General features: G+C 59.1%; 1 protein-coding gene across 7 annotated transcripts; it reads left to right on the top strand.

The window, feature by feature from the left end:
- The first annotated feature begins 548 nt into the window (after positions 1-548).
- On the top strand, positions 549-22,132 carry FER1L5 (fer-1 like family member 5). 7 transcript variants are annotated; one of them, XM_039386082.1, is made up of 50 exons: positions 549-744; positions 1,039-1,094; positions 1,181-1,272; positions 1,353-1,461; positions 1,542-1,691; positions 2,055-2,183; positions 2,258-2,320; positions 2,420-2,470; positions 2,686-2,716; positions 2,807-2,922; positions 2,997-3,108; positions 3,184-3,263; positions 3,350-3,418; positions 3,715-3,758; positions 3,870-3,946; positions 4,027-4,103; positions 4,232-4,345; positions 4,952-5,099; positions 5,839-5,963; positions 6,045-6,136; positions 6,819-7,020; positions 7,776-7,928; positions 8,436-8,549; positions 8,639-8,802; positions 9,684-9,783; positions 10,040-10,237; positions 10,981-11,092; positions 11,175-11,252; positions 11,322-11,503; positions 12,405-12,563; positions 12,649-12,747; positions 13,547-13,696; positions 13,780-13,996; positions 14,421-14,509; positions 14,593-14,634; positions 14,722-14,826; positions 15,442-15,573; positions 15,654-15,809; positions 15,895-15,986; positions 17,377-17,547; positions 18,066-18,214; positions 18,514-18,653; positions 19,154-19,242; positions 19,311-19,406; positions 20,333-20,474; positions 20,822-20,921; positions 21,153-21,361; positions 21,455-21,564; positions 21,642-21,780; positions 21,857-22,132. In XM_039386082.1, exons 1-50 carry the CDS (start codon positions 714-716, stop codon positions 21,962-21,964), a joined length of 5,763 nt encoding a protein of 1,920 aa, XP_039242016.1. In that variant the 5' UTR covers positions 549-713; the 3' UTR covers positions 21,965-22,132. The 7 variants fall into 7 exon arrangements, with proteins under 7 accessions (XP_039242016.1, XP_027602512.2, XP_039242015.1 ...); XM_027746711.2 differs by having other exon boundaries at positions 549-811; positions 3,003-3,108; XM_039386081.1 differs by having other exon boundaries at positions 549-811; positions 4,955-5,099.
- The last annotated feature ends 652 nt before the right edge of the window (positions 22,133-22,784 follow it).

Here is a 22,784-nt window from a genome sequence, read left to right as displayed (position 1 = left end):
GTCCCATGTTCCTGTAGTCCTGTGTTTCCGCTTTCCTGTGTCCCATCCACGAACACTTCACATCTTCCACGTGTCTCCTCCGTTTTCCATCACTGGTGTCTCCATGTCCCCTCTTATTGTCCTCTCCATCATTGCTCCGTGCCCTCTCTGTGTCCCCTTCCTGTCCCCTCTGCATCCCTCCAATGTCCCCACCATGTCCCCTTTGCGTCAGGGTGACACAAGACATGGGAGCACATGAACACGGAGGCACAGGAACACGCTGACATGGCTGCTCATGGACATGACAGTGACAAGGACATGGGGACATGGCTGCTCACAGACATGGCCACACAATGGCAGAGACATGGGGACACAGGGACACATCTATCCATCCAACAGTCCCTGCCCTGCCTCCCTCCCATTGACATTCTGGAACGTGAGAACCAAACCGTTATGCTGCTGTGGTGTCATCAGTTTGGGGACAGCACATGGAGGGGCACATTGGTGGCACCCCTTTGGTGACAACCTCGAGAGTGGCACATTGGTGACAAACCTGCAGTCATTTCTTTGGTGACAGCACTGAAGCCATCACCAGTGACAGCACCTCAGGGGTGGCCTATTGATGGCAGCCCCTTGGTGACAAACCTGCAGCCATTTCTTCGGTGACAGCACCTCAGGCGTGGCACATTGGTGGCAGCCCCTTGGTGACACTCCTGCCGCCACCCCCAGTGCCAATGGTCCCTGGCCATGCTGCGACTCCATGTGGTCAGTGTCCACATCCCCGGGGCCACTGGCTTTGGTCCCAGTGTCCATCTGTCCATCTGCTTCCGAGGTACCACTGGGAACAGGAAGGGGACACCACAGTGGCTGTCCCTGTGGGGCTGGGTGGTATTGGCCATCCTGGTGTGAGGGGTGGCATCCCAGTGGGACAGGATGTTGGTGGCCACAGCTGGGGACAGCTCTGGGTGTCCCAATGCATGGGGCCAGTGCCAGGCTTACCCTGCTACCCCAATGACCCCACCCTGAGGTGCCACCACCCTCCTCTTGTCCTCTCCACAGGTACCTCCAGGAGAACCCAGGTGGTACCTGAGGAGCGCAGCCCCACCTGGAATGAGGTGAGGTGACCCCAGGGGGACCTGCAGCGGCACAGGAACACACGGGTTATCCCCCTGACCCCTTGTCACCTCCCTCCAACCCCCAGGAGCTAGTGTGGTCACTGGACGAGTGTCCCCTAAGCCCCACGGACACGCTGAGCCTGCGCCTCCAGCACTGGGACCACCCGCTGCCCCGGGGGTGAGTGGCAGGTGTGGGTGGGCACCCCAGGGTGACCCCCACCTCATAGCCACCCTCACCATGTTCCCCTGTCCCCACAGGGACCTGGGTGGCACCACAGTGTCATTGGACCAGTTGGTGGCCAACCCCAGCCTGCCGATGGCCCGCAGGGATGTCCTGCTTCTGGACCGCTGGGATAAGCCCACAGGGGTGAGCTCCCCCCCACAGAGCCCCCCTCCAGCACCCTGGGGTGCCACCAGGGCCACTGGGGTGTCACCGTCCCTTTGCAGTGCACCATCACCTTCCGCTGTTACTACACCCCCCATGGCAAGGCTGGGAATGCCACGGTCACCCGTCAGGGATGGGTGGCACTGCCAGGGGCACTGGAGACACCTCAGAACTCTGGCAGGGCCCCTGTGGAGAGGAAAGAGGATTTCCAGGTATGGCACTCCGAACTAAGCCTGGCCTAAACCCCAGATCAAGCCTATCCTGGACCCCCAAACCAATCCCCCTGGAACCCAAACCAAGCCTATTCTGGACCCCGAACTGAGCCAAGCCCCCTGGACCTTCAAACCAAACCTCCTAGACCCCCAAACCAAGCCTATCCTGGACCCCCAAACCAATCCCCCTGGGCCTCCAAATCAAAATCTCTTGGACCCTCAGACCAAGTCCCTTAACCCTAAACCAAGCCTACCCTGGACTCCAAACGAAGACTATCCTGGACTCCAACCCAAGCCCCCTGGACCCCAAGACCCCCGGGGGTGGTATCCCACCCATCGCCCACTGTGGTCCCTCTCCCGCAGGTTCGGGTGAGGATCATCCAGGCCCGGCAGCTCCAGGGCAACAATATCAGGCCGGTGGTGAAGGTGCTCATAGGGAAGCGGCACTTCCGGACCCGGAGCCGGACAGGGAACAATCCCTATTTCAATGAGGTGACCCCGGGGAGGGGACACGGGGACCCCCAGTGTCCTTCAGCCCACGCTCACCCTCTTTGCCCTTTCCTTAGGTGTTCTGCCAAAATTTCCACGAGACGCCAGAGCAGTTGGTGGCACAGCCCATCCGGATCCAGGTGGGAGGGATTGGTGGCACTGGCAGGGATGGAACAGGGACAGGAACAGGGACAAGGACAGGAGGTGGCTCCTGATGCCATATCCCCTCCCTGTCACAGGTGCTCCGTTCCCAAAACCTCTGCACCAAAGCTGTCATTGGCACCTTCGAGGTGAGGGATGTGGCTTGGGAATGAGGAATTGGGAAATGGGGGACTGGAACAGGGCATTGGGAGTTGGACTTGGGAATGAGGTGCCGGGAATGGGATGTTGGGAATGGGGGGTCTGGAACAGGGCATCAGGAATGGGGTTTTGGGAACGGGGCGAGGGGAATGGGTTGTTGGGAATGGGGTGTGGGATCACTCTCACCCCTTTGCCATCCCTGCAGCTCGACATCGGCACTGTGTACTCTGCACCAGGTGGGCGAGAGGGTTGAGGTGACACTGGAGTGACACCAGGGTGATTCTGGGGTGACCCCAATGTGATCACGAGGTCTCCCCCCATTTCAGGGCGCACCCTGAGCTGGCAGTGGTTGAGCCTGCAGCACCCACAGCACCATGACAGCCACTCCCGGGGGTACCTGCAGGTCAGCCTGGCCGTGCGCCGGGCGGGGGAGAGAGTGCAGGTGAGGCCCCCTAAACCCCTCAGCACCCCGAAAACCTTCCTGCGGGGTTCCCTAATTTGTGGCACCTCCCCAAGGAGCAGGAGGTGCCAGCGGGGGACGAGGACGTGAAATCCAACCTGCTGCGCCCACCCCCATGTGCTACCATGCTGCAGATCCGCGTGTACTGCGCCCAGGACCTGCCACAGGGTAGGCACAGGGGGGTTTGGGGTTGTGGGGGTTTGGGGGACTCCCCTGCTCATCTGTCTCCCCTTCCTGTGGCAGTGGAGCCGGCGCGGCCGTGCCTGGGCGTCAGGAGGGACTCGGGGAAGGTGGCAGTGCGGGTCAGCTTTGCCGGCAGGATGGTGAGTGCTGGGCAGGGAATGGGGCGCACCAGGAAAAACAGGGGGACTGGGTGATGGTGGGGGGCTCACGGCTCTGCCCAACGCAGCTCTGCACCCGAGTGATGCTCCCCAGTGCCAACCCCGAGTGGAACGAGGTCTTCTTCTTCCCACTGAGGGTGAGGTGTCCCCCCAGACCCCCATCCTACACCTCTCCCCAAAACAGGGGTACCCAAAAAAGGGGGACAGCCCCATTCCCATACCCCCATTCCCACATCCACACCTCCATTCTCACACCCCCTTCTCACTCCACACCCCTATTCCCACACCTCCATTCCCAACCCCACACCCCATTTCCACACCCACTCCTCCATTCCCACATCCCCATTCCAATCCCCACACCCCCATTCCCACACCCCCATTCTCATTTCCACACCCCCTTTCCCACCCCACACCCTCTGTTCTCCCTCTGCAGCTGCCCCCCATCTGTGAGGAGATCCAGCTGGACCTTCTCCGGGGGTGAGTGGGGGGGCACCTTGGGATTGGGGGACACCTCCTCGGATTTGGGAAACACCCCTGCATTTGGGTGACCCCCCATGTCTGGGGGACCCCTCACACTCCCCTCCACAGGTCATGCCGGAGCAAAGTCCTGGGCGCTGCCACCATCCACCTGTCCCAGATCTACCAAGACCCTGAGGAACTCCAGGGTGAGCAGGGTCCACTGTTGGGGGGTCCCCAGCACCCAGACCCCCCCTGGTACCCTGACCCCCCTTTTTTTTGATCTCAGGGGGGACCCCCGGCTTCCTACCCTGCTTTGGACCCGCCTTCCTGCCCCTGTATGGCCCCCGGCCCGACTGTGCCCGGGTACAGAGTGAGAGGGTGACAGGGTGGGCACAAGGGGGGTGACGGGATAGGCACAAGGGGATGGCAGGATGGGCACAGTGGCCTTTTTGGGGAGGGACGCCCACCCAAACCTCCCCTTTGTTACCCAGGACTTGGGGGTGGATTATCGGGGTCGGGTGCTCCTGGAGATCTGCACCAGTGAGGGGACCCCAGACGGGCGGCAGAGAGACATTGTGGCACCCGTGGATGTGGAACGGGCACAGGTGGGACATGGGGACAGGGGGACATGGAGACATGGGGACATGGAGACATGGGGGATATGGGGACACGGGGATATGGAGGATGTGGGACATGGGGACACATACTTATTTATTTTTATTAATACATATATTCAGCATATAACATATATAATGTATGTTATATAATATGGTTTAAGTATTTATATATAAAATATATACTACATATACACTATAGTATATCTAATTAACACATACTCATCATCATGGCTAGGCTTCGCAAATGAAGATTTGGGAAATTAACACGTACTATATGATATTTAATATCCAATATAGAATTAACATGTGATTAATATATATTAATAATATATTAATATAATTAACATGTGATTAATGTATACTTTAATATTTCTTTCCCCCAGGCTTTGTTCATTGAAGGCCATCAGGCTTAATTTAGCAAAACTCAAAGTCCCACTAATTTCCTCAACCTGTGATCCCACAAAAGCCAAATTTTGCTGAATGCCATCTGAAAGTGCTTTAAGCCCAACCCCTGGCTTGTGGTTAAGAGTGCTGATGAGTAATTCAAACCATTAATTAACCCCCCATTTGAGTGGTTTTGGGGTTATTTTGCAGCAGCAGCTCCTGCCCCGGTGCCAGTGGGGGCTCTGTGGGGTGTTTTACTCAGCCACGATGGTCCCAGAGGGTCCTGATCTGCTGGGATTTGAGCTCGGGATTGGACACGACTCCTCGGCCACCCCCCTGAGCCCCCCCGTGTTTGATGGTGAGTGGGGGGGACACCCCGAGAGGGGGGGAAACACAAACCAGGGTGTATTGTATAAACACAGAAAATATCATGTAAATATAAAATATTATATAAATATAGAAAATATTATACACATATCTAAAGTATTATATCAGAATAATAAAACAATAGTACAAAAATAGTGTTTGATCCCTATATCAGGCTTAGTTTTGTACCATGTATTGCTTAGTACAAACACCAGAGATTAAAGTGGCTTTGTGTTAATTCTCTATATCTGTGATTAATAATCTTGTGCAAATTAGTCCTTCATTAATTACCTAAATCAGTGATTAATTAATATGGATTGGGAGATGTCTCAGTTTGGGGAACAAAGGTTGAGTGTCACAGCAGAGAGATCAGGGAAGGGGCACCATGACCTGAGCATGTATTTGAGATGCTCTCAAGGAGAGAAGATTCATCAAAAGATCCAGAACCATCAAAGGGAAATCTGGGGAATGGGATGTTTGTAAATGACCACCAAAGCCTCTCGAAAGACTGCTACTCAGATCTAAATAACTCCATGGAGATAATGGGCAGAGTATTCATTAAATGTGATGAATATGTAACACAATGTGATGAATATGGATCAGTCCATGACTGTCCCGTGCTCTGGTGGGTTCTGGAGGTGCATTTGAGTGCACCCAACAAAGGAATATTGGTTTTCCAACCCCCAAAAAAACCTCTTGGAGAGTTCAATTCCTGTTTTTTGGTGGCGCAGGGAACCTGTACCACCACCTACCCTGGCACGGGGACAAGCCTGTGGTGGCTGTCACCTCGTCCTGGGAGGACAATTGTCGCCGCTGGGACACCCTGAACCTCCTGCGCACCCTGTGCCGGCGCCTGGTGAGACCCTAGGGGTGGGCAGGACTGGGGTGGGGTGGCACCCCCCCAACCCAGCTGGAATGGCTTCGGATGTGATTTCAGGAGAGGAACATGGCGGAGCTGCGGCGCTGCCGCGGGGACACCGCGAGGGACGTGGGGGTGAAGCTGCTCTGGGAGCTGGAGCAGGACTGCACGTGAGGGGGGGGGTCCTGGGGGTCCCGTGCTCCCCAAATCGGGGCTGGGGGAGCAGGACTGCGCGTGAGAAGCGGGGGGCTGGGGATCCTGAGGGTTCTAAATCCCCCAAATTGGGGTTTGGGGAGCAGGACTGCACGTGAGAGGGGGGCTGGGGGTTCTGGGAGTCGTCTTTCCCCCCCCCCCAGATGGAATGGGGAGTTTAGAGGGTATATGGGATCCCTGGGCTTGTCAGTCAGAGTTCGGGAGCGTGGAATGGGGTATTTGGGGGGGGGGGGAAATGGGATTTTTGAGCTTCTCAGTCAAGGTTTGGGGGAGTGGAATGGGGAATTTGGGACATTTTCGAGGATGATGGGACATTTGGGGCGAACATAGAATGACGGGGAAATGGGATATTTGAAGGTGCAATGGGGCATTTGGGGGAAACAATGAGGAATTGAAGCAAATGAGAATTTGAGAAGATAATGGGACATTTGGGGTGGAAATGGGACAATTGAGGAGACAATTGGGTATTCGGAGGGGGAAATGGGACATTTGTGGGGGCAGCAGGGGATTGCTGGGTGGAACTGAACTTCGTGGGGGAAACGGCATTTGGAGAGACACAAAGCATTTTTAGGGAAACCAAGTGGGGAAAAAACCGGGCATTTTGGGTGCAAACTGGGAGTTTTGGGGGTGTTTTTGCAGGCAGGCACTGGCCCAGCTGGAGGCACAACCCACACCCCTCACGGCTCTGGACAAGCAGCTCAGGAATTCCCGGCGGCTTCTCCTGCGACATTTGTGGAATGTGGCCAAGGAGGCTCCAGTAAAGGCTGAGAAATACGACTGGGACACACTGGTGTCGGGGGCTGAGAGGTGGCTCAGACGGGTGGCTGCCCTGGCAGTGGAGGTGGGGAATTTTGGGGCATGATCATCTCTGAACAAGTTATATTTCTTTAAAAAGCAAATTAAATTTAATTAATAGGAAATTTAAATTATAATTTAAATACAGATATAAATAATTATGAAATTAAAATTCAAGTGTAAAAATAAATTACAATTTAAATATAAATTTAATGGAAATGTAAATTTAAAGAAATATAAATTTCTTTAAAATTTCTTTCCATGCAGCCGGGGGGAGATGTTGGAAAATTCTTTTAACTTTAGCACAATAATATTTGATCCTTAAATCAGTGATTAACAGTCTTGTGCCAGCTATTGCTGCCTTAATTACCTGTATCAGTGGTTAATTAATATGGACTGGGAGATGTCTTAGTTTTGGGAACAAGGGTTGTGTGTCAGAGCAGAGAGATCAGAGAAGGGGCACCATGTATTTGAGATGCTCTCAAGGAGAGAGGATTCATCAGTAGATCCAGAACCATCAAAGGGAAATTTGGGGAATAGGGTGTTCCCAAATGACCGCCAAAGCCCCTTAAAAGACAGATCCCAATAACTCCCACAGAGATAATTAGCAGAGTATTCAGGAATGCAATGAACATGTAACACAGTGTGATGAATATGGATCAGTCCATGACTGTCCCCTGCTCTGGTGGGTGCTGGGGATGCATTTGGGCGCACCCAATAAGGGAATGTCAGCTTTCCGAACCAACGAACCTCTTGGAGAGTTTAATTCCTGGCTTTTGGTCTCTCCTTGTGTCCCTGCAGCCCCAGGCCGGTGTCCCCAACTTGGTGCTGTGGCTGCTGCAGGGGCAGCGCCGGGTGGGCTGTGCCCATGTCCCTGTCACCGATGTCACCTTCTCACCAACTGGCCCTGACGCCTGCGGGCGGCTCTGCGGGAGGATGCAGACCATCTTCCTGGTGGGAAGCTCCCCGTGTTCTCTCTATACCCCCTCCACATCCTATTTGTGCCCCTGCATGTCCCCTCATGTCCCCTCTGTCATCGCTTGATGTCCCTTCCATGTGTCCCTCCCTGACCCCAAGCATCTCCCTCCCATATTCCCTCCTTGTCACCTCACTGCTTTGTGTTCCCTCCATATTCCCTCAACATCCCCCTCCATGTCCCCTCTATCATTGCTCTGTGTCCTCGCCACATCCCTCCCCATGTCCCCTCTATATTCCCTCCACATCCCCCCCCCAACATCCCCTCCAAATTCCCACTACGCCCCTTCCATGTCCCTTGGTGCCCGTTCTGTGTCCCCCCCATGCCCTCTCTCTATCCTCTTCGCTACTGCTCCATGTCCCCTCCACCCCCCCCATCTTCTCCAAATTCCCACCACATCCTCCCCATGTCCCACTCTCTGTCCCTCCCCGTCCCCTCTCTCTCCCCTCTCCGTTTCCACCCCTCACTCACATTTTGGGGTTCAGGGCTCCGGGACGGTCCGTGCCCAGGTCCGTGTCCGGCTGTGGCTGTGCCGGGTGTGCGACAGCGGGGCCCTGCCCCGGCTCCTCGAGGGGTCCCTGCAATTCCACACCGAGACCGTGAGTGTGACACCACCCTGGGACCACCCAAACCCCCTGAGGGAACCCCCAAACCCTCCCCAACCCTGCTGTGTTTTTTGTCCCCCCAGTACGAAAACCAGACAAGGCTTCTGGGGAAATGGGGGCCCTGGAAGCTGTTGGGGCATCCCCCCTTCTCCGATGGCATGGGCAGGGAGGGGCTCCCTCCGGGAAAGATCCAGCCCCCCAAGGGATGGCGCTGGGAGGGGCCCTGGAACGTGGAGCTGCAGCCGAGGTGGATGAGGGGGTTTTGACGGGATAGGAGAGGGTTTGGGGGGGGATGTTGGGGTGGATATGGGGGGATTTAAGGGGGTTTGGGGGTTATAGGTGGGTTTGAGGGGAATACAGGAGGGTTTGTGGGGGGGTTGGGAGGGTTTGGCTGGGATACGAGGGGGTTTTGGGAGGATATGGGGGGATTTGAGCGGGTTTGGGGGGATGGGAAAGGGTTTGGGGGAGTTTGGGGAGGATATGAGGGGATTTAAGGGGGCCATGGGGGGTTACAGGTGGGTTTGATGGGGATACAGGGGATTTTGAGAGGGGGTTGAAGAGGGTTTGTGTGGGATATGAGAGGGTTTGGGGAGGATATGGGGGGACTTGAGGGGGTTAGGGGTAGTTTGGGGATTTGAGGGGGTTTTGGGGGATTATGAGTGGATTTGAGGGGGACACAAGGGGGCTTGAGGGGGGCTTGAGGGGGCTTTGGGTTCATATGATAGAGGATTTGAGGGGGTTTGGGTGGGTTAGAGGTGTGTTTGAAAGGGGTACAGGGGGTTTGGGGAGGATATGGAGGGATTTGAGGGGATTGTAGGGCATACAGGGTGTTTGGGGGCATACAGGGGGGTTTGAAGGGTGTTTGGGGGCATACAGGGGGGTTTGGGGAGGATATGGGAGGGTTTCAGGGCGTTTGGAGGGGATACAGGAAGATTTGTGGCGGATATTGGGAGTCTGCAGGGAGTTTGGGGGGGATACAGGGGGGCTTGAGGAGGATATGGGGGTTTGAGGGGGATTTGAGGGGGTTTAGAGGGGATACAGGAGGATTTGAGGGGGATACAAGGGGAAAGCCACCCACCTGCCACCACGGGGACCTGGGTGACACCAGCACTGTCCCCTTGTTCCCAGGGAGATGCTGGACGCAGGCAGTGCCGTGTGTGAGATGCTGCAGGAGCTGAACGGGAACCAGATCCAGAGGAGCCGCTCCAACGGGACCACCTCGGATACTGTGAGTGAGGAGGGGGGAGGAGGGAGCAGGATAGGGGGATGGCAGGATGAGGGGTCAGGGAAGGGGGTGTCAGGGATGAGTATGATGGGGATGGGGGTAACAGGGACGGAGGGGAATGGAGGTGGCAGGTTGGGGGTGATGGGGATAGGAGGAGGGAATGGGGATGGCAAGATGGGCTGATAGGGATGGTGGTGTCGCCATGTCATGGTGTCCCCATGTTACTGTCCCATGTCCCTGTTGTCCTATCCTTCCCCAGGACCCTGGAGCAGTGTCAGAGGACGAGCCCTGGCAGTCTGAGTGTTTCTGGCCCTGCCCCTTCCGTCCCAAACCCCCAGGGGGTGTCCTGGGGGGGGCCCTGTGCCGGCGGCGCCGCTGGCACCGTGGCTTGGTGCTCGCCCAGCCCACGGCCGTGGCACCCCTGTTCCTGCTGCAGGGAGTCCCAGTAGGAGAGAGGGTGGGGAGGGGTCTGGGTGGAAGGGGGGAATGGCGAGGAAGGGGTGGAAAATGGGGGAAAGAAGGGATAGATGAGGGATGAGGCATAAATGGAGGGATGGATGGAGGGATGGGAGCAGAGGAATGGATGAAGGATAGAGCATGGAGAGATGGAGAGATGGAGGCAGGGATGGGGAAGGGAGGGAAGGATAGTGGCAGAGGGATGGATAAGGGATGGGAGCAGAGGAATGGATGAAGGATAGAGCATGGAGAGATGGAGAGATGGAGGCAGGGATGGGGAAGGGAGGGAAGGATAGTGGCAGAGGGATGGATAAGGGATAGGGCACGGATGGAGGGATGGGAGGAGGGATGGAAGGATAGGGGGCAAAGGGACGGCTGAGAGATGGGGAGATGGAGGGAAGGAAGGAAGGATGGATAAGGGATGGGAAATGGATAGAGGGATGGCAGGAGGGATGGAAGGATGGGGGGTTGGATGGAGAGATGTGGAGAGTGATGGAAGAGGGAGGGAAGAGGGAGGGAGAAAGGGAAGAACGGGGCAGCAGGATGAATGAGGGATAGGGCATGGATAGAGGGATGAGGGAGGGATGGAAGGATAGGGAGGGCAGGGATGGAAGTGATGTGGAGATGGGCCGTGATAGGACTGCAGAACACAAGACAGCAGATGCAGGACCAGAGGACAACAGGGCCAGAGGGGCTCCCACCCCACGCCCCATATGCCTCACCCCCCATCCCTTCCTGCCACAGGACACGGAGGACACGCCCAAGGAGGACAATCCAGCCGTGGCACTGCTGGAACCCTGGGGGTCGCGGCCCCCCCTGGAGCAGCCCCCGCCCTTCATTCTCTGCACTTTCCCCTGTGAGCCTGGGGGGGGAGGGGGGATGTGTGTGTCCAGGTCCAGCCTGGGGGTCCCAGCCCCCCTGACACCCCTGTCCCGCAGGTCCCAGCCGCTTCCAGCTCCGCTGTTACCTCTTCCGGGCCCTGGATCTGACCCCTGGCATCTCCAAGACCTCTATAGGTGGGACCCCCACCCCATGCCCCCTCTCCAGTGGCCCCACAGGGTACTGATGGTGTCACTGTCACCCAGCCACTGCTGCCCACGTGTCGATCATGGATCGGAGCCAACGCTCCCGGGTCGTGCGGGGTGTCCTGGACCCACTCTGGGAACAGACGCTGCTGCTCCACCCAGTGCTGCTGTTCGGGAACCCCCAAGGGGTTCGGGAGGACCCCCCAGCCGTAGTGGTGGAGGTGTTTGACCAGGCTGGGGAGGTAAGGATCACAGTGGGGGAGGGAGGAGGGAAGGAGGGATGAGAGAGAGGTGGAAGGATGGGGGGGTCAGGGATGTAAGGAATTGGGGATGGGGGGAGCAATGTGGAGAGAGAGGGAGGGAGGGACGGAAGGACGGCAGAGGGATGGATAAGGGACAGTACATGGATGGAGGGATGGCAGGAGGAATGGAAGGATGCAGGTCAGGGATGGAAGAATTGGGGGTAGACTGAGCAATGTGGGGGGAGGAGGGAGAAAGGAAGAGAGGAGGGAGGGAGGGAAGAAGGGAAGGATGGGGGCAGATGGATGGATGAGGGATGGGACATGGATGGAAGGATAGTGGGAGGGATGGAAGGATGGGGGGTCAGTGGTGAAAGGATTTGGGGATGGAGGGAGCGATGTGGAGAGGAAGGGAGTAGGGAGGGAGGCATGAAAGGATGGGGGCAGAGGGATGGATAAGGAATGGGAAATAGAGGGGTAGGAGGAGGTAGGGAAGGTTGGGGGGGTAAGGGATGGAAGGATTTGGGGACGGAGGGAACAAGAGTGATGTGGAGAGGGAAGGGGGGAGGGAGGGAAGGAAGGATGGGATCAGAAGGATGGATTGAGGGATGGGGCATGGATGGAGGGATGAGGGAGAGATGGAAGGATGGGGCAAGAGATGATGAGGGATGGGGGACAGAGAGATGGGAGAAGGGAGGGAGGAGTGAGGGAGGCAGGGAGGGATGGATATAGAGGTATGGATGAGGGGTGGAACACGGATGGAGGGATGGCAGGAGGAATGTAAGGACGAGGGGTCACCCACGGGTGGGGGAAGCAATGGGAAGACCGAGGGGGTCAGGGATGGAAGGATGAGAGAGGCACCCATGGGTGGGGGCAGCACCTTCACCCAATCCCTGCCTCACAGGGTGCCGGTGTTTTTCTGGGGAGGTGTGTGTGCACCCCCGAGGTTTGGCTGGATCTGGGACACCGGGAACCCCCCCGGCTCCAGCCTCACCCCCTGCGTGGGCCGTGGGGCCCGGCCGGGGACCTGGTGGCTGCCTTTGAGCTGCTGCTCGAGCCCGAGGTGAGCAGGGGGCACCAGAAGCACTGGGGGGGCACGGAGGCACCCAAGGGTGGGGTCCCATTGTCATTGACCCCTCTCCCCGCAGGACGGGGCCCTGGCAGTGCTCACACCCCCCCCGCTGAGGAAGGATGTGCTTGGCATTCCCCTGGGAATCCAGCCACGGCTCCAGAGGGTGGCACTGGAGGTGGCATATGGGGACACTCGGGGGGGGGGGGATACAGGGGGGAATGGACAGGGAGGGGAACATGTGGGAGTAGGGATGAGAACAAGGAGGAAGCAGGGAATGGGATGGGGACAAGGGTGAAGCAGGGAGAGGGATGGGCACAGGGACTGGAACAGGAATAAAGACAGGGTGGGCACAGTCTAGGATGGGACAGGGATAAAGGTGGGATGGGGACGAGGTCTGAGATGGAGACTGGGAGGGGAACAGGAACAGGGACAGTGCTGAAGGTCCTGGGGATGGCGACATGGACAGGGGTGAAGGGGATGTAGATGAGACAGGGACAAGAACAGGGATGAAGATGAGGACAAGCACAGAGGGATGAAGGCAAGGACAGCTCGGGGCCGGGATGAGGACAGGGACAGTGCTGGAGGTTCTGGGAATGGGATGGGGACAAGGACAGGGATGCAGACAGGGACGAAGGTGGGATGGGGACAGTATCTGAGATGGAGACTGGGAGGGGGACAGGGACAAGGGACAGTGTTGAAGGTAGTGGAGATGAGATGAAGACAAGGACAGGGTGGGGACAGTGGATGGAGACGGAACAGGGACAGGGACTGCTGAAGGTCCTGGGGATGGGCTGGGGACAAGAACAGGAATGGGACAGGGATAAAAGTGGGGTGGGAATGTGGTGTGAGATGGAGACTGGAGTTGGATGGGGATGGGGACAGGAACAAGCACCTTAACCCTCCCACTGGGCACAGATGCCCTTCAAGGGACCCCCAGGGCACCCAAGGGTGACACCTTCCAGGTGTCCCCACAGGTGCTGGCCTGGGGGCTGCGGGGGCTGCGCGGGGCTGTGAGGGAACCCAGGCTGGAGCTGCAGTGGGAGGACCAGACCCTGTGGACTCCTGTGATCAAGGATTTCGCCTCCAACCCCAATTTCCCCACCACCACCTTCCTGCTGACCCTGGTGAGTGGGGGGGGGGCAGGGGATGACCCCCACCCGTGCGTGCTGCTGTGGCACCCTGGGGTGTCCCTGTGGCTCGTCCCCAGGCCCTGCCAGAGGAGGAGCAGTTGGTGCCCCCCATCCGGCTGCAGGTGTGGGACAGGGGGAACAGGAAGCTGGAGGTCCTGGTGGGACAGGGCTGCGTGCGGGGACTGGGCCAGTACCGCTGCAGGACCCCTGGCCTAGAGCAGCCCCCCCGCCAGGAGCAGCCCCCTGGCCCTGGAGACACTGGGACTGGCTCCTATACAGTCGTGTCCATGCCAGGTACTGCTTATCCCTGCCCCATCCCTGGTACCACCTCTCCCATTCCAAATACCCCCTGTCTCATCCCTGCCCATCACAAGTACCACTTGCCCTATCCCAGTTACCCCCTGTCCCATTTCTCTTCCCCTCTACCCCATCCCTGCCTCATCCCTGGTACCATCTCTCCCATCCCAAATACCCCTTGCCCCCTCCCTGGTACTCCCCGTCCCATCCCAGGTAACCCCTGCCCCATCCCTGCCCCACCCTTGGTACCCCCTCTCCCACCCCTGCTCCATCCCTGCCTCATCACTGCCCCATCCCAGGTGCCCCCTGCCCCATTCGAGATGCCCCCTGCCCAGGTCCCATCCCCGCACCATTCCTGCCCTGTTCCTGCCCCATCCCAGGTTCTTCCTGCCCCATCCCTGCCCATCCCTCTCTCCCACAGATGAACCCCTTTCCCTGCTGGCCGTTTTCAGTCTCTGGAAAGGTTTATGTTCCCACCTCCTCACCAGAGCCTGGGCCAGGATCGCCCAGGTGAGTCCCTGGGATGGCACCCCCCACCCTGGCACTGCTGGGCCCCGTGCCTCAGTTTCCCCATGTGCCCTTTGCTCCTGCAGATCCTGCTCAGCTGCCTTGGGAAGAAGGGGAATGGCGACAAGGTAGGCACAGGAATGGGGCTACCCGGGGGCCACCAAGGCCACCTGTGCTACCCGTGCCACCCATCCCACCTTCCCCTGTTCCCTTAGGACATGGAGGAGGAAGAGGAGGAGGTGGACTGGTGGAGCAAATTCTACATGGCCTTGGAGGATAAGGGAGAAATCCCGTGGGGAACAAACAGGGACAGACTTAAGGTGAGGCAGAGCCTGCGATTGGGATGGGGACAGGAGTGGAGATGGGACAGGATGGGACAGGGGTGGAGATGGAACAGAGGTGGGGATGGCACAGGATGGGACAGAGATGGGGATGAGACAGGATGGGACAGGGATGAGTGGGGACAAGGACACAGACGGAGACAGAGAGGAAAGTGGGATAGGGATGGAGTCAGGGATGATGGAAACAGGATGAGGATGGGGATAGGGATGGAGATGAGGTGGGGACTGGGACAGGACAGGGATAGAAACGGGCTGGGGACAAGGGCAGGGATGGAGATTAGAAGGGAAGCAGGATGGGGACAGGGACAGGGATGATGAAGGGAGGCAGATGAGGACAAGGACAGGGCTGAACAAGAGGACAAGGATGGGGATGAAGATGGGAAGGGGACAGGGATGGGGATAAAGATATGGTGGGGATGAAGTTGCAAGGATGTCGAGGACAGGGATGAAGCTGGGATGGGGATAAACATAGGAAGGGGATGAGGATGAAGAAGGGGACAGGTCTGTGATGGGGAGAAGCACAAATACAGGACAGGGATGGGGGTGACAGGGATGAGAACAGGGATAAATCCCAGGCTGGGCATGGTCCTGCAGATCTATGGCTGTGAGCTGGAGGCCGTGCCCGAGTTCCAGGGGCTGCAGGATTTCTGCCAGACCTTCCCTCTCCACAAACCGGGTGGTCCCCCCGTGCCTGGGCAGGATCCTGAGCCTGTGGGTGAGTTCAAGGTGAGTGAGACCCCCCCGTGGGACCCCAGAGCTGGGGCCGTGAGACCCTCCAGGGGTGCACGGCTGGGATTCTCTCTCAGGGGCTGTTCTGTATCTACCCCCTGCCCGAGGAGCCCAGGGTGCCCCCCCCACCCCAGCACTTCCAGCAGCTGCCCCCCAGCAAACCCCAGGATTGCCTGGTGCGGGTCTACATCGTCCGGGCCTTTGACCTGTCCCCCTGTGATGTCACTGGACTGGTAAGGACCCCCGGGGGTCTGGGGGGGGGTCTCCTGCCCTCTCCCCACCCTGGTGCCACTCTGACTGTGCCCTCCCTGCTGCTAGAGTGACCCCTATGTCCGGGTGTCCCTGGGGAAGAGGACCCTGGGCCAGCGGGACCAGTACGTGCCCAACACCCTGGAGCCCGTGTTTGGCAGGTGGGGATGGGCTGGGGGCCTGTGGGCACAGTCATCCCTGGATGGCACAGGGATTGGAGGGGAGTACTGGGCGGAGGGGGGCTCATTCTGCATGTCAGCACATCCCTGTGCCAATCTGTCCCTGTGCTACCAGGTCCCCCTTCCCCATGCCGGTGGATCCCAGTGCCACCAGATTCCCAATGCCAGTGGGTCCCTCTGCCATCAGATATCCCATTCCCATGCTGGAGGGTCCCTATGCCACCAGATGTGCCATTCCTGATACTGGTGGGTCCCCATTCCACCAGATATCCCTTTCCTATTGCCAGTGGGTCCCTGTTCCACTGGGTATCCCATTTCTTGTGCTGGTGGATCCTGTTGCCACCAGCTCCCCGTGCCTGTGGGTCCCCACTCACCAAGCCAGTGGGTGCCCCTACACAATGTCTTGGTGGGGTCTGGGAGGGGTCTAGGTGGATCTGGGGGAGGTCAGTGTTTCTGGGTAAGACTGGGTGAGATCTGACAGGGATATCTGAGGGGGGTCTGGAGGGGTCTGGGTGGCTCTGGAGGAGTCTGGGGGAGGGAGTCTCAAGGGGCGTCTGGGTAAGTCTGGGGGAGGGATCTGGGGGGGTCAGGAAGGTTGGTTGTCTGGGGGGATATGGAAGGGTCTGAGGGGATCTGGGTGGAGGTCTGGGGAGGGTCTGGGAGCATCTGGAGGGGTCTGGGAGAAGTCTGGGGGGGTCTAGGGGGGTCTGGGTGTGGTCTGGGTGGAGATCTGGGGGGGTCGGGGGGATTGATTGTCTGGGGGCATATGGGAGGGATCTGGGGGGTTCTGGAAAGAGCTGGGGGGGATCTGAGTGAGGTCTAGGGGGTTCTGGAGGGGTCTGAATGGTCTGGGATGGTCTGGAAAGGTCTGGGTGGGATCTGTGAGAGTCTGTGGGGAGTCTGTGAGTGGTCTGGGTGGGTCTAGGGGAGGTCTAGGGATGTCTGAGGGTGGGTCTGGATGGGGATCTTGCGGGGGCTCAATGTGGGCTGGTTGTCTGGGAGAAAATGAGGGGATCTGAGGGGATCTGGATGGGGTTTGGAGGGGTCTGAGAGGCATCTGAGTGGGGTCAGGGTGAGTCTGGAGAGTCTAGGGGAGTCTCAAGGTGGTCAGGGAGGTCTGTGGGGGGTCGGAAGTTGGTTGTTTTGGGGGATATGGGAGGGGTCTGTGGAGTTTCTGGAAGGATCTGGGGGGGTCTAGGAGGAGTCTTGGAGGGTCTGGGGGAGGTCTAGGTGTGTCTGGGGGTGGGTCTGGGTGGGGGTCTGGGGACTTGGGGGGGTTGGTTTTCTGGGGAGATATGAGGGGGTCTGGGAGGGGTCTGGGGTGCCCCCCACCCCCATGTCCCAGTGCCGATGCCATTCTGCCCCCCCCCAGGATGTTTGAGATGACGGCCACCATCCCCCTGGAGAAGGACCTGAAGGTGACACTGCTGGACCGTGACCGGCTCCCCCCGGACCAGGAGATCGGCAGCACCTCCATCGACCTGGAGAACCGTCTGCTGTCCAACCACCGTGCCCACTGCGGGCTGCCCACCCTGCACCACACGTGGGTACCACGGGGGAACACAGGGGGATGGGGTGGGCATTTGGGAATGGGCACAGGGAGAGAGTTAGGGATTGAGTGGAGACAGGGATGGGGTAGGCACAGGGGGATAGGGGGGCACAGGGAGATTGAAATGAGGTGAGAAGAGGGATGAGTGGGCACAGAGGGATGTGGGGCACAGGGAGATGGGGGCACAGAGGGGTAGGAATAGGGTGGGCACTTGGGAATGGGCACAGGGAGTCAGCGAGTGGATGAGGGCAGGAGTGGGAACAGGAGACAGGGATGTGGTGGGCACAAGGAGCTTGGGATGTAGGCACAGAGGGGCAGGGGCACAAGGAGGATTAGAGGGCATAAGGAGGATGGTGGGCACATGGGGGTAGTGCTGGGGTGGGCACAGGGATGAGAATGAGGGATGGGAATGGACACAGTGGGATGGCACAGGGGGTACATATAGGAGAGGGTACAGGGGGGACAGCTGGTAGGGAGGTTTCGCAGCCCCCTGCCCACCCCCTGCCTCTCAGTGCGGGCCCCGCAGCCTGGAGGGATCAGCTGTGCCCAAGCAGGACCCTGGAGCTCGTCGCTGTCACCCGGGGGCTGCCCACCCCTGAGTTCAGCCCCGATGGATTGGCTGTGACCTTCAACCACCGAACCTTCCTCCTCAGGCACTTTGGTGGGTCCAGGGGCTGGGGTGGTCCAGGAGGGGCTGGGGGGATTGGGGAGAGAACTGGGGGGGTATAGGGGGGACTGGGTGGAGACTGAGAGGGTCCGGGGGGGTGTGGAGGGGGTGGGGGGGTGTCTGGGAGGGGCTTGAGAGAGTCTGGGGGCGTGTGGAGGAGGTGTGGAGGGGACTGGGGCGGGGGGTCTACAGGGGTCTGAGGGGTGAGGAGAGTCCGGGGGGTCTGGGTGGAGTTTGAGGGGGATCTGGGGGTGTGTCCGGGCCCTGTCCCACTTGTGCCGGTCCCTGTGCAGAGAGTGGCCCCCCCACGTTCCGCCACCCTGGGCCCCCCCGGGAGCGCCTGGCCCTGCACGTGCTCAACCTGTGCCCCTTTGTGCCTGAGCACCTGGAGACACGGTCCCTCTACAACAGTGCCCAGCCCGGCCTCGAGCAGGTGGGCACCGGCACCATGGGTGGGGGGGGACATGGGGACGGGCATGGGGACACTGGGGTGACAGGGAACCTGGGGATGGGGTCCCTGGGGTGACAGAGACCCCAGGAGTGGGTGATGGGGACCCTGGCGTGACAGGAACCCTAAGGGTGAGTGATGGGGACACTGACATGACAGAGAACCTGGGGGTGGATGATGGGGACCCTGGGGTGACAGGGACAGATGCACTGGGGTGATAGAACCTCACAATGATGCAGAACTCCAGGCAGGGAGGGATCCTGGGGTGCGGGGGTATGATGGGCACCTGGGGGGATGTGACCCACCCTGGGGATGGGTGATGGGGACTCCAAGGTGACTGAGAGCCTGGGGTGAGGATCCTGGGGTGACAGACTCTAGGGGTGGGGAGCCTGGGGTGGCAGGGACCCTAGGGGTGGGTGACTGGGTCCCCCAGGACCAAGGGGTGCCTGAGGTGTCCATTCCCAATCCCCTCGTGCCCCATGCAGGGCAAGCTGCAGATGTGGGTTGACATTTTCCCCTCCAACCTCGGACCCCCTGGACCCCCTGTGAACATCGACCCCCGCAAGGCTGAGGGGTGAGTGGCTCTGGGGGGTTGGGGCGGCTATCCCTAGGCAGACGGGGACACTGCTCTGTTCCCCCCAGGTATGAGCTGCGTTGTGTGGTGTGGAATGTGCGGGACACGGACTTGGGGGACACCAACCTGCTGGGGCAGCGCATGAGTGACATCTATGTGACTGGGTGAGCACAGGGCACACGTGTGTGCCCCACAAATAGGTCCACATCACTGTGGGGTCCCTGTCACCCCCCAGCATCTGTCCTTGTCATCCCAGGGTCCTCATCCCCAGATTCTGTCACCCCAGGGTCCCCGTCACCCCATGACCAAGTTCTACATCATCCCAAGGTCCCCATCCCCAGGTTCCCTGTTACCCCAGAGTCTCCATCCCCAGGTTCTCCTATCATCCCAGTGTCCCCATCCCTCACTCTTGGGATCCCTGTCACCCCTATCACCCATCACCAGGTTCTCTGTCACCCAGAGTCCCCATCCCCTAGCCCCATGCTCCCTGTCACTCCATCGTCCCCACCCCCAGGCTCTCTCTCACCCCCGGGGTCCCTGTCACCCCAGGGTCCCTCTCTCCATGTTCCCTGTCACTCTAGTATTCCCATCACTCACTCCTGGGATTACTGTCACCCCAAGGTCCCCTTCGCACATCCCAGGTTCTCCACCACCCCAAGATCCCCATCCCTAGGTTCCCTGTCACCCCAATGTCCTCACCCCCAGTCCCCCCATGACCCCCAGCTGTGATAGCCGTGTCCCTGTGCCCAAGTTCTTCCTGTCACCCCAGGGTCCCCTTCACTCACCCCAGGGTCCCCATCCCCAGTTTCCCTGTCACCTCAGGGTCCCCATCACCCACTTGGGGTTCTCTGTCACCCCAGGATCCCCATCACCCACCCCAGTGTCCCCATCCCCAGTCTCTCTGTGACCCCAGGGGTCTCTGTCAGCTCAGAGTCCCCATCTCTCTGTCACCCCAGGTTCCCTGTCACCCCAGAGTCCCCATTCCCAGCCTCCTTCTCACGCCAAGGTGCCCATTCTCAGATTCCCTGTCAGCCCAGCATCCCCACCCCCAGTCCCCTGTGCCCCCTGGCAGTGCTCTACGTCCCTGCAGGTGGCTGGACGGTCTCCCTGAGCAGCAGCAGCACACAGACATCCACTACCGCTCCCGGGACGGACACGGTGCCTTCAACTGGCGCTTCCTGTTCCCCTTCGAGTTCCTGGCGGCTGAGAAACTCTGTGTCATCGGCCGCAGGGTGGGGGGACACCCCGGGGGGATTGGGGGACAGAGAGACTGGGGAGGGAGGGGGGCATGGGGTGACAGAGACCAAAGAAGTGGATGATGGGGACCTGGGGTGAGAGGGACTCTGGGGTGACGGAGAACCTGGGGATAGCCCTGGGGGAACAGGGACTCAAGAGATGGGTGATGAGGACCCTGGGGTGATAGGGACCCCAGGATTGGGTGATGGGGACCCTGGGGTGACAAAGAACCTGGGGGTGGCCCTGGGAGGACAGGGGCCCTGGGGATGGATGATAGGGACCCTGGGGTGACAGAGGACACTCCCGAGTGTGACAAGCATGACCCCTCTTTCCCCCTCCCCAGGAGCACGTCTGGAGCCTGGACAAGACAGTGCTGAAGGTGCCACCCAAACTCATCCTCCAAGTGTGGGACAATGACAAGTTTAAAGCAGATGATCTTCTGGGTGAGACCCCATTTCCCTACCCCTGGACTTCCAGAGGGTTGGGGGGCACCCACTGGTGACAGGGAGCACCCACAAATGATGGGAATCACCTACTGGTGACAGGGAGCACCCACTGGGGATGGGGAGCACCCACTGGGGATGAAAAGTATCTGCTGGGGAAGGGGAGCACCTACTGGTGATGGGAAGCTCCCACTGGTGATGGGAACTCTCTCTCCTTGCCTTTCCCCACAGGCGTCCTGGAGCTGGACCTGACCAAGCTGCCCTACCCAGCTCTGACCCCCAGGCTGTGCAGGGCCATGCCCTGGGAGCACCGTAGTGTCCCCTGGCCCTGGTGCAGGACCCCAGCCCTGGCCCCCTCCTCAATCAACCTGTTCCGAATGCGGCGGACGCGGGGCTGGTGGCCCTGCACGATGCAGGAGGACGGTGCCCAGCGGCTCTCTGTAGGTTGGGAATGTTGGGATAATGGGGGGCAGCCATGATGGAGGAGGGCAGGGACACGCTCTGCATCCCAACTGCCCCCACAATCCCTCCAGGGGAAGCTGGAGCTGAGCTTGGAGCTGCTGACAGCCGAGGAGGCCGAGGAGCGGCCGGTGGGGAAAGGGCGGGAGGAGCCTAATAACTACCCAACGCTGCCAGTGCCCAGGTGAGTTCTGGGAAGGAGCATGGGGATGTGGGGAGGGAGATCAGGGGTGGGGTGTCTGAGCTCCCTGTGATCTGCAGGCGCTCCAAGTCCTCGTTCCTGTGGCTGCAATCCCCGCTCCGCCTCCTGCGCTATGGGATCCGCTGGCGCTACTGTGGCTGGGCCGGGCTGGCATTGGTGGCAGTCTTGCTCCTCTTCCTCATGCACATCTTCTTTCCGGTGAGCACCCCCCCGCCAAATCCCACCTCTCCTGGCTGGGGACACCCCCTGAGCTCCCCTCTCTCCCTCCTTGCAGAGTTCTATGACTGTTAAGATGGTTGACCAACTCCATGTCCTACATCCTGCTGGTGCAGAGCATCCTAAAATGGAGCATCCCCCTGGCAGAGGGGCAATGCCAGCCTGAGGAGCCCAGGAACCCCTCAACTCCCCCCTTCCCTGGCTACCAACCCCTACCTGAGCTCCTCTCTCTCTCTCCTTTTTGGATTATCCCACCATGGAGTGGATTGTCCTGCTCCAGAGGCTACATCCTGATGAGTATTCTAGGAATTAACAAAGTAATGTCCACCAACCATCAAAGTGCCATCTCAAACTCTGTGGGCTGGGGGTGAGGGACATGAACATGGCCCACGGAGCAGATCTGCATGGAGGCAACGTTAGGGGACTGTCATGATCAGGTTCTTAAAATTATTAGAGAGGTCTCTGCCAAAATTAAAGTGCAAATGGGACCATGTTGCAGAGTCAACAGGACGGATTTTTATTAACAGTTAATGTGAGGCAGAGAGAGAGAGAAAGAAATAGGAAAAAGAGAGAGAAGTGGAAAGAGAGGGTGAGGGCTTTCTTTCCTGGGTGGAAGGGCAGTCGTTGGCTTGCAGGAGAACGACGCTGCAAGGGGCCGTCCGAGTGCCAAAATTCAATACGGACAAAGATTCCTCCCAGACCAAAGGTGCCCGCCCACAAAGCTCTTGCTGCCCACGTAGTGCAGAAAGTGGCGCACTAACTGCAGGTGAGAGACAGAGGGCAAGGGCTTTCTTTCCTGGGTGGAAAGGCAGTCATTCACTTGCAGGAGCGCCACACTGCAAGGGGCTGTCTGAGTGCCAAAATTCAATACGGACGAAGATTCCTCCCAGAGGAATGATCCCGAGTCACCTTCTCACCCAGGTGGGGTCTCGCAAAGGGGGGGGGCGCGCGGCTGCAGTGCCGCTCCCGGCCGTGTCCGCCAGGCG

This window comes from Pipra filicauda, unplaced genomic scaffold (assembly GCF_003945595.2).
Source record: "Pipra filicauda isolate LSUMZ 115617 unplaced genomic scaffold, ASM394559v2 scaffold462_size518177_pilon, whole genome shotgun sequence".
NCBI classification, from domain to species: domain Eukaryota; kingdom Metazoa; phylum Chordata; class Aves; order Passeriformes; family Pipridae; genus Pipra; species Pipra filicauda.
Note: the sequence above shows the minus strand (reverse complement) of the source record. Positions and strands in the feature narration are given on the sequence as shown.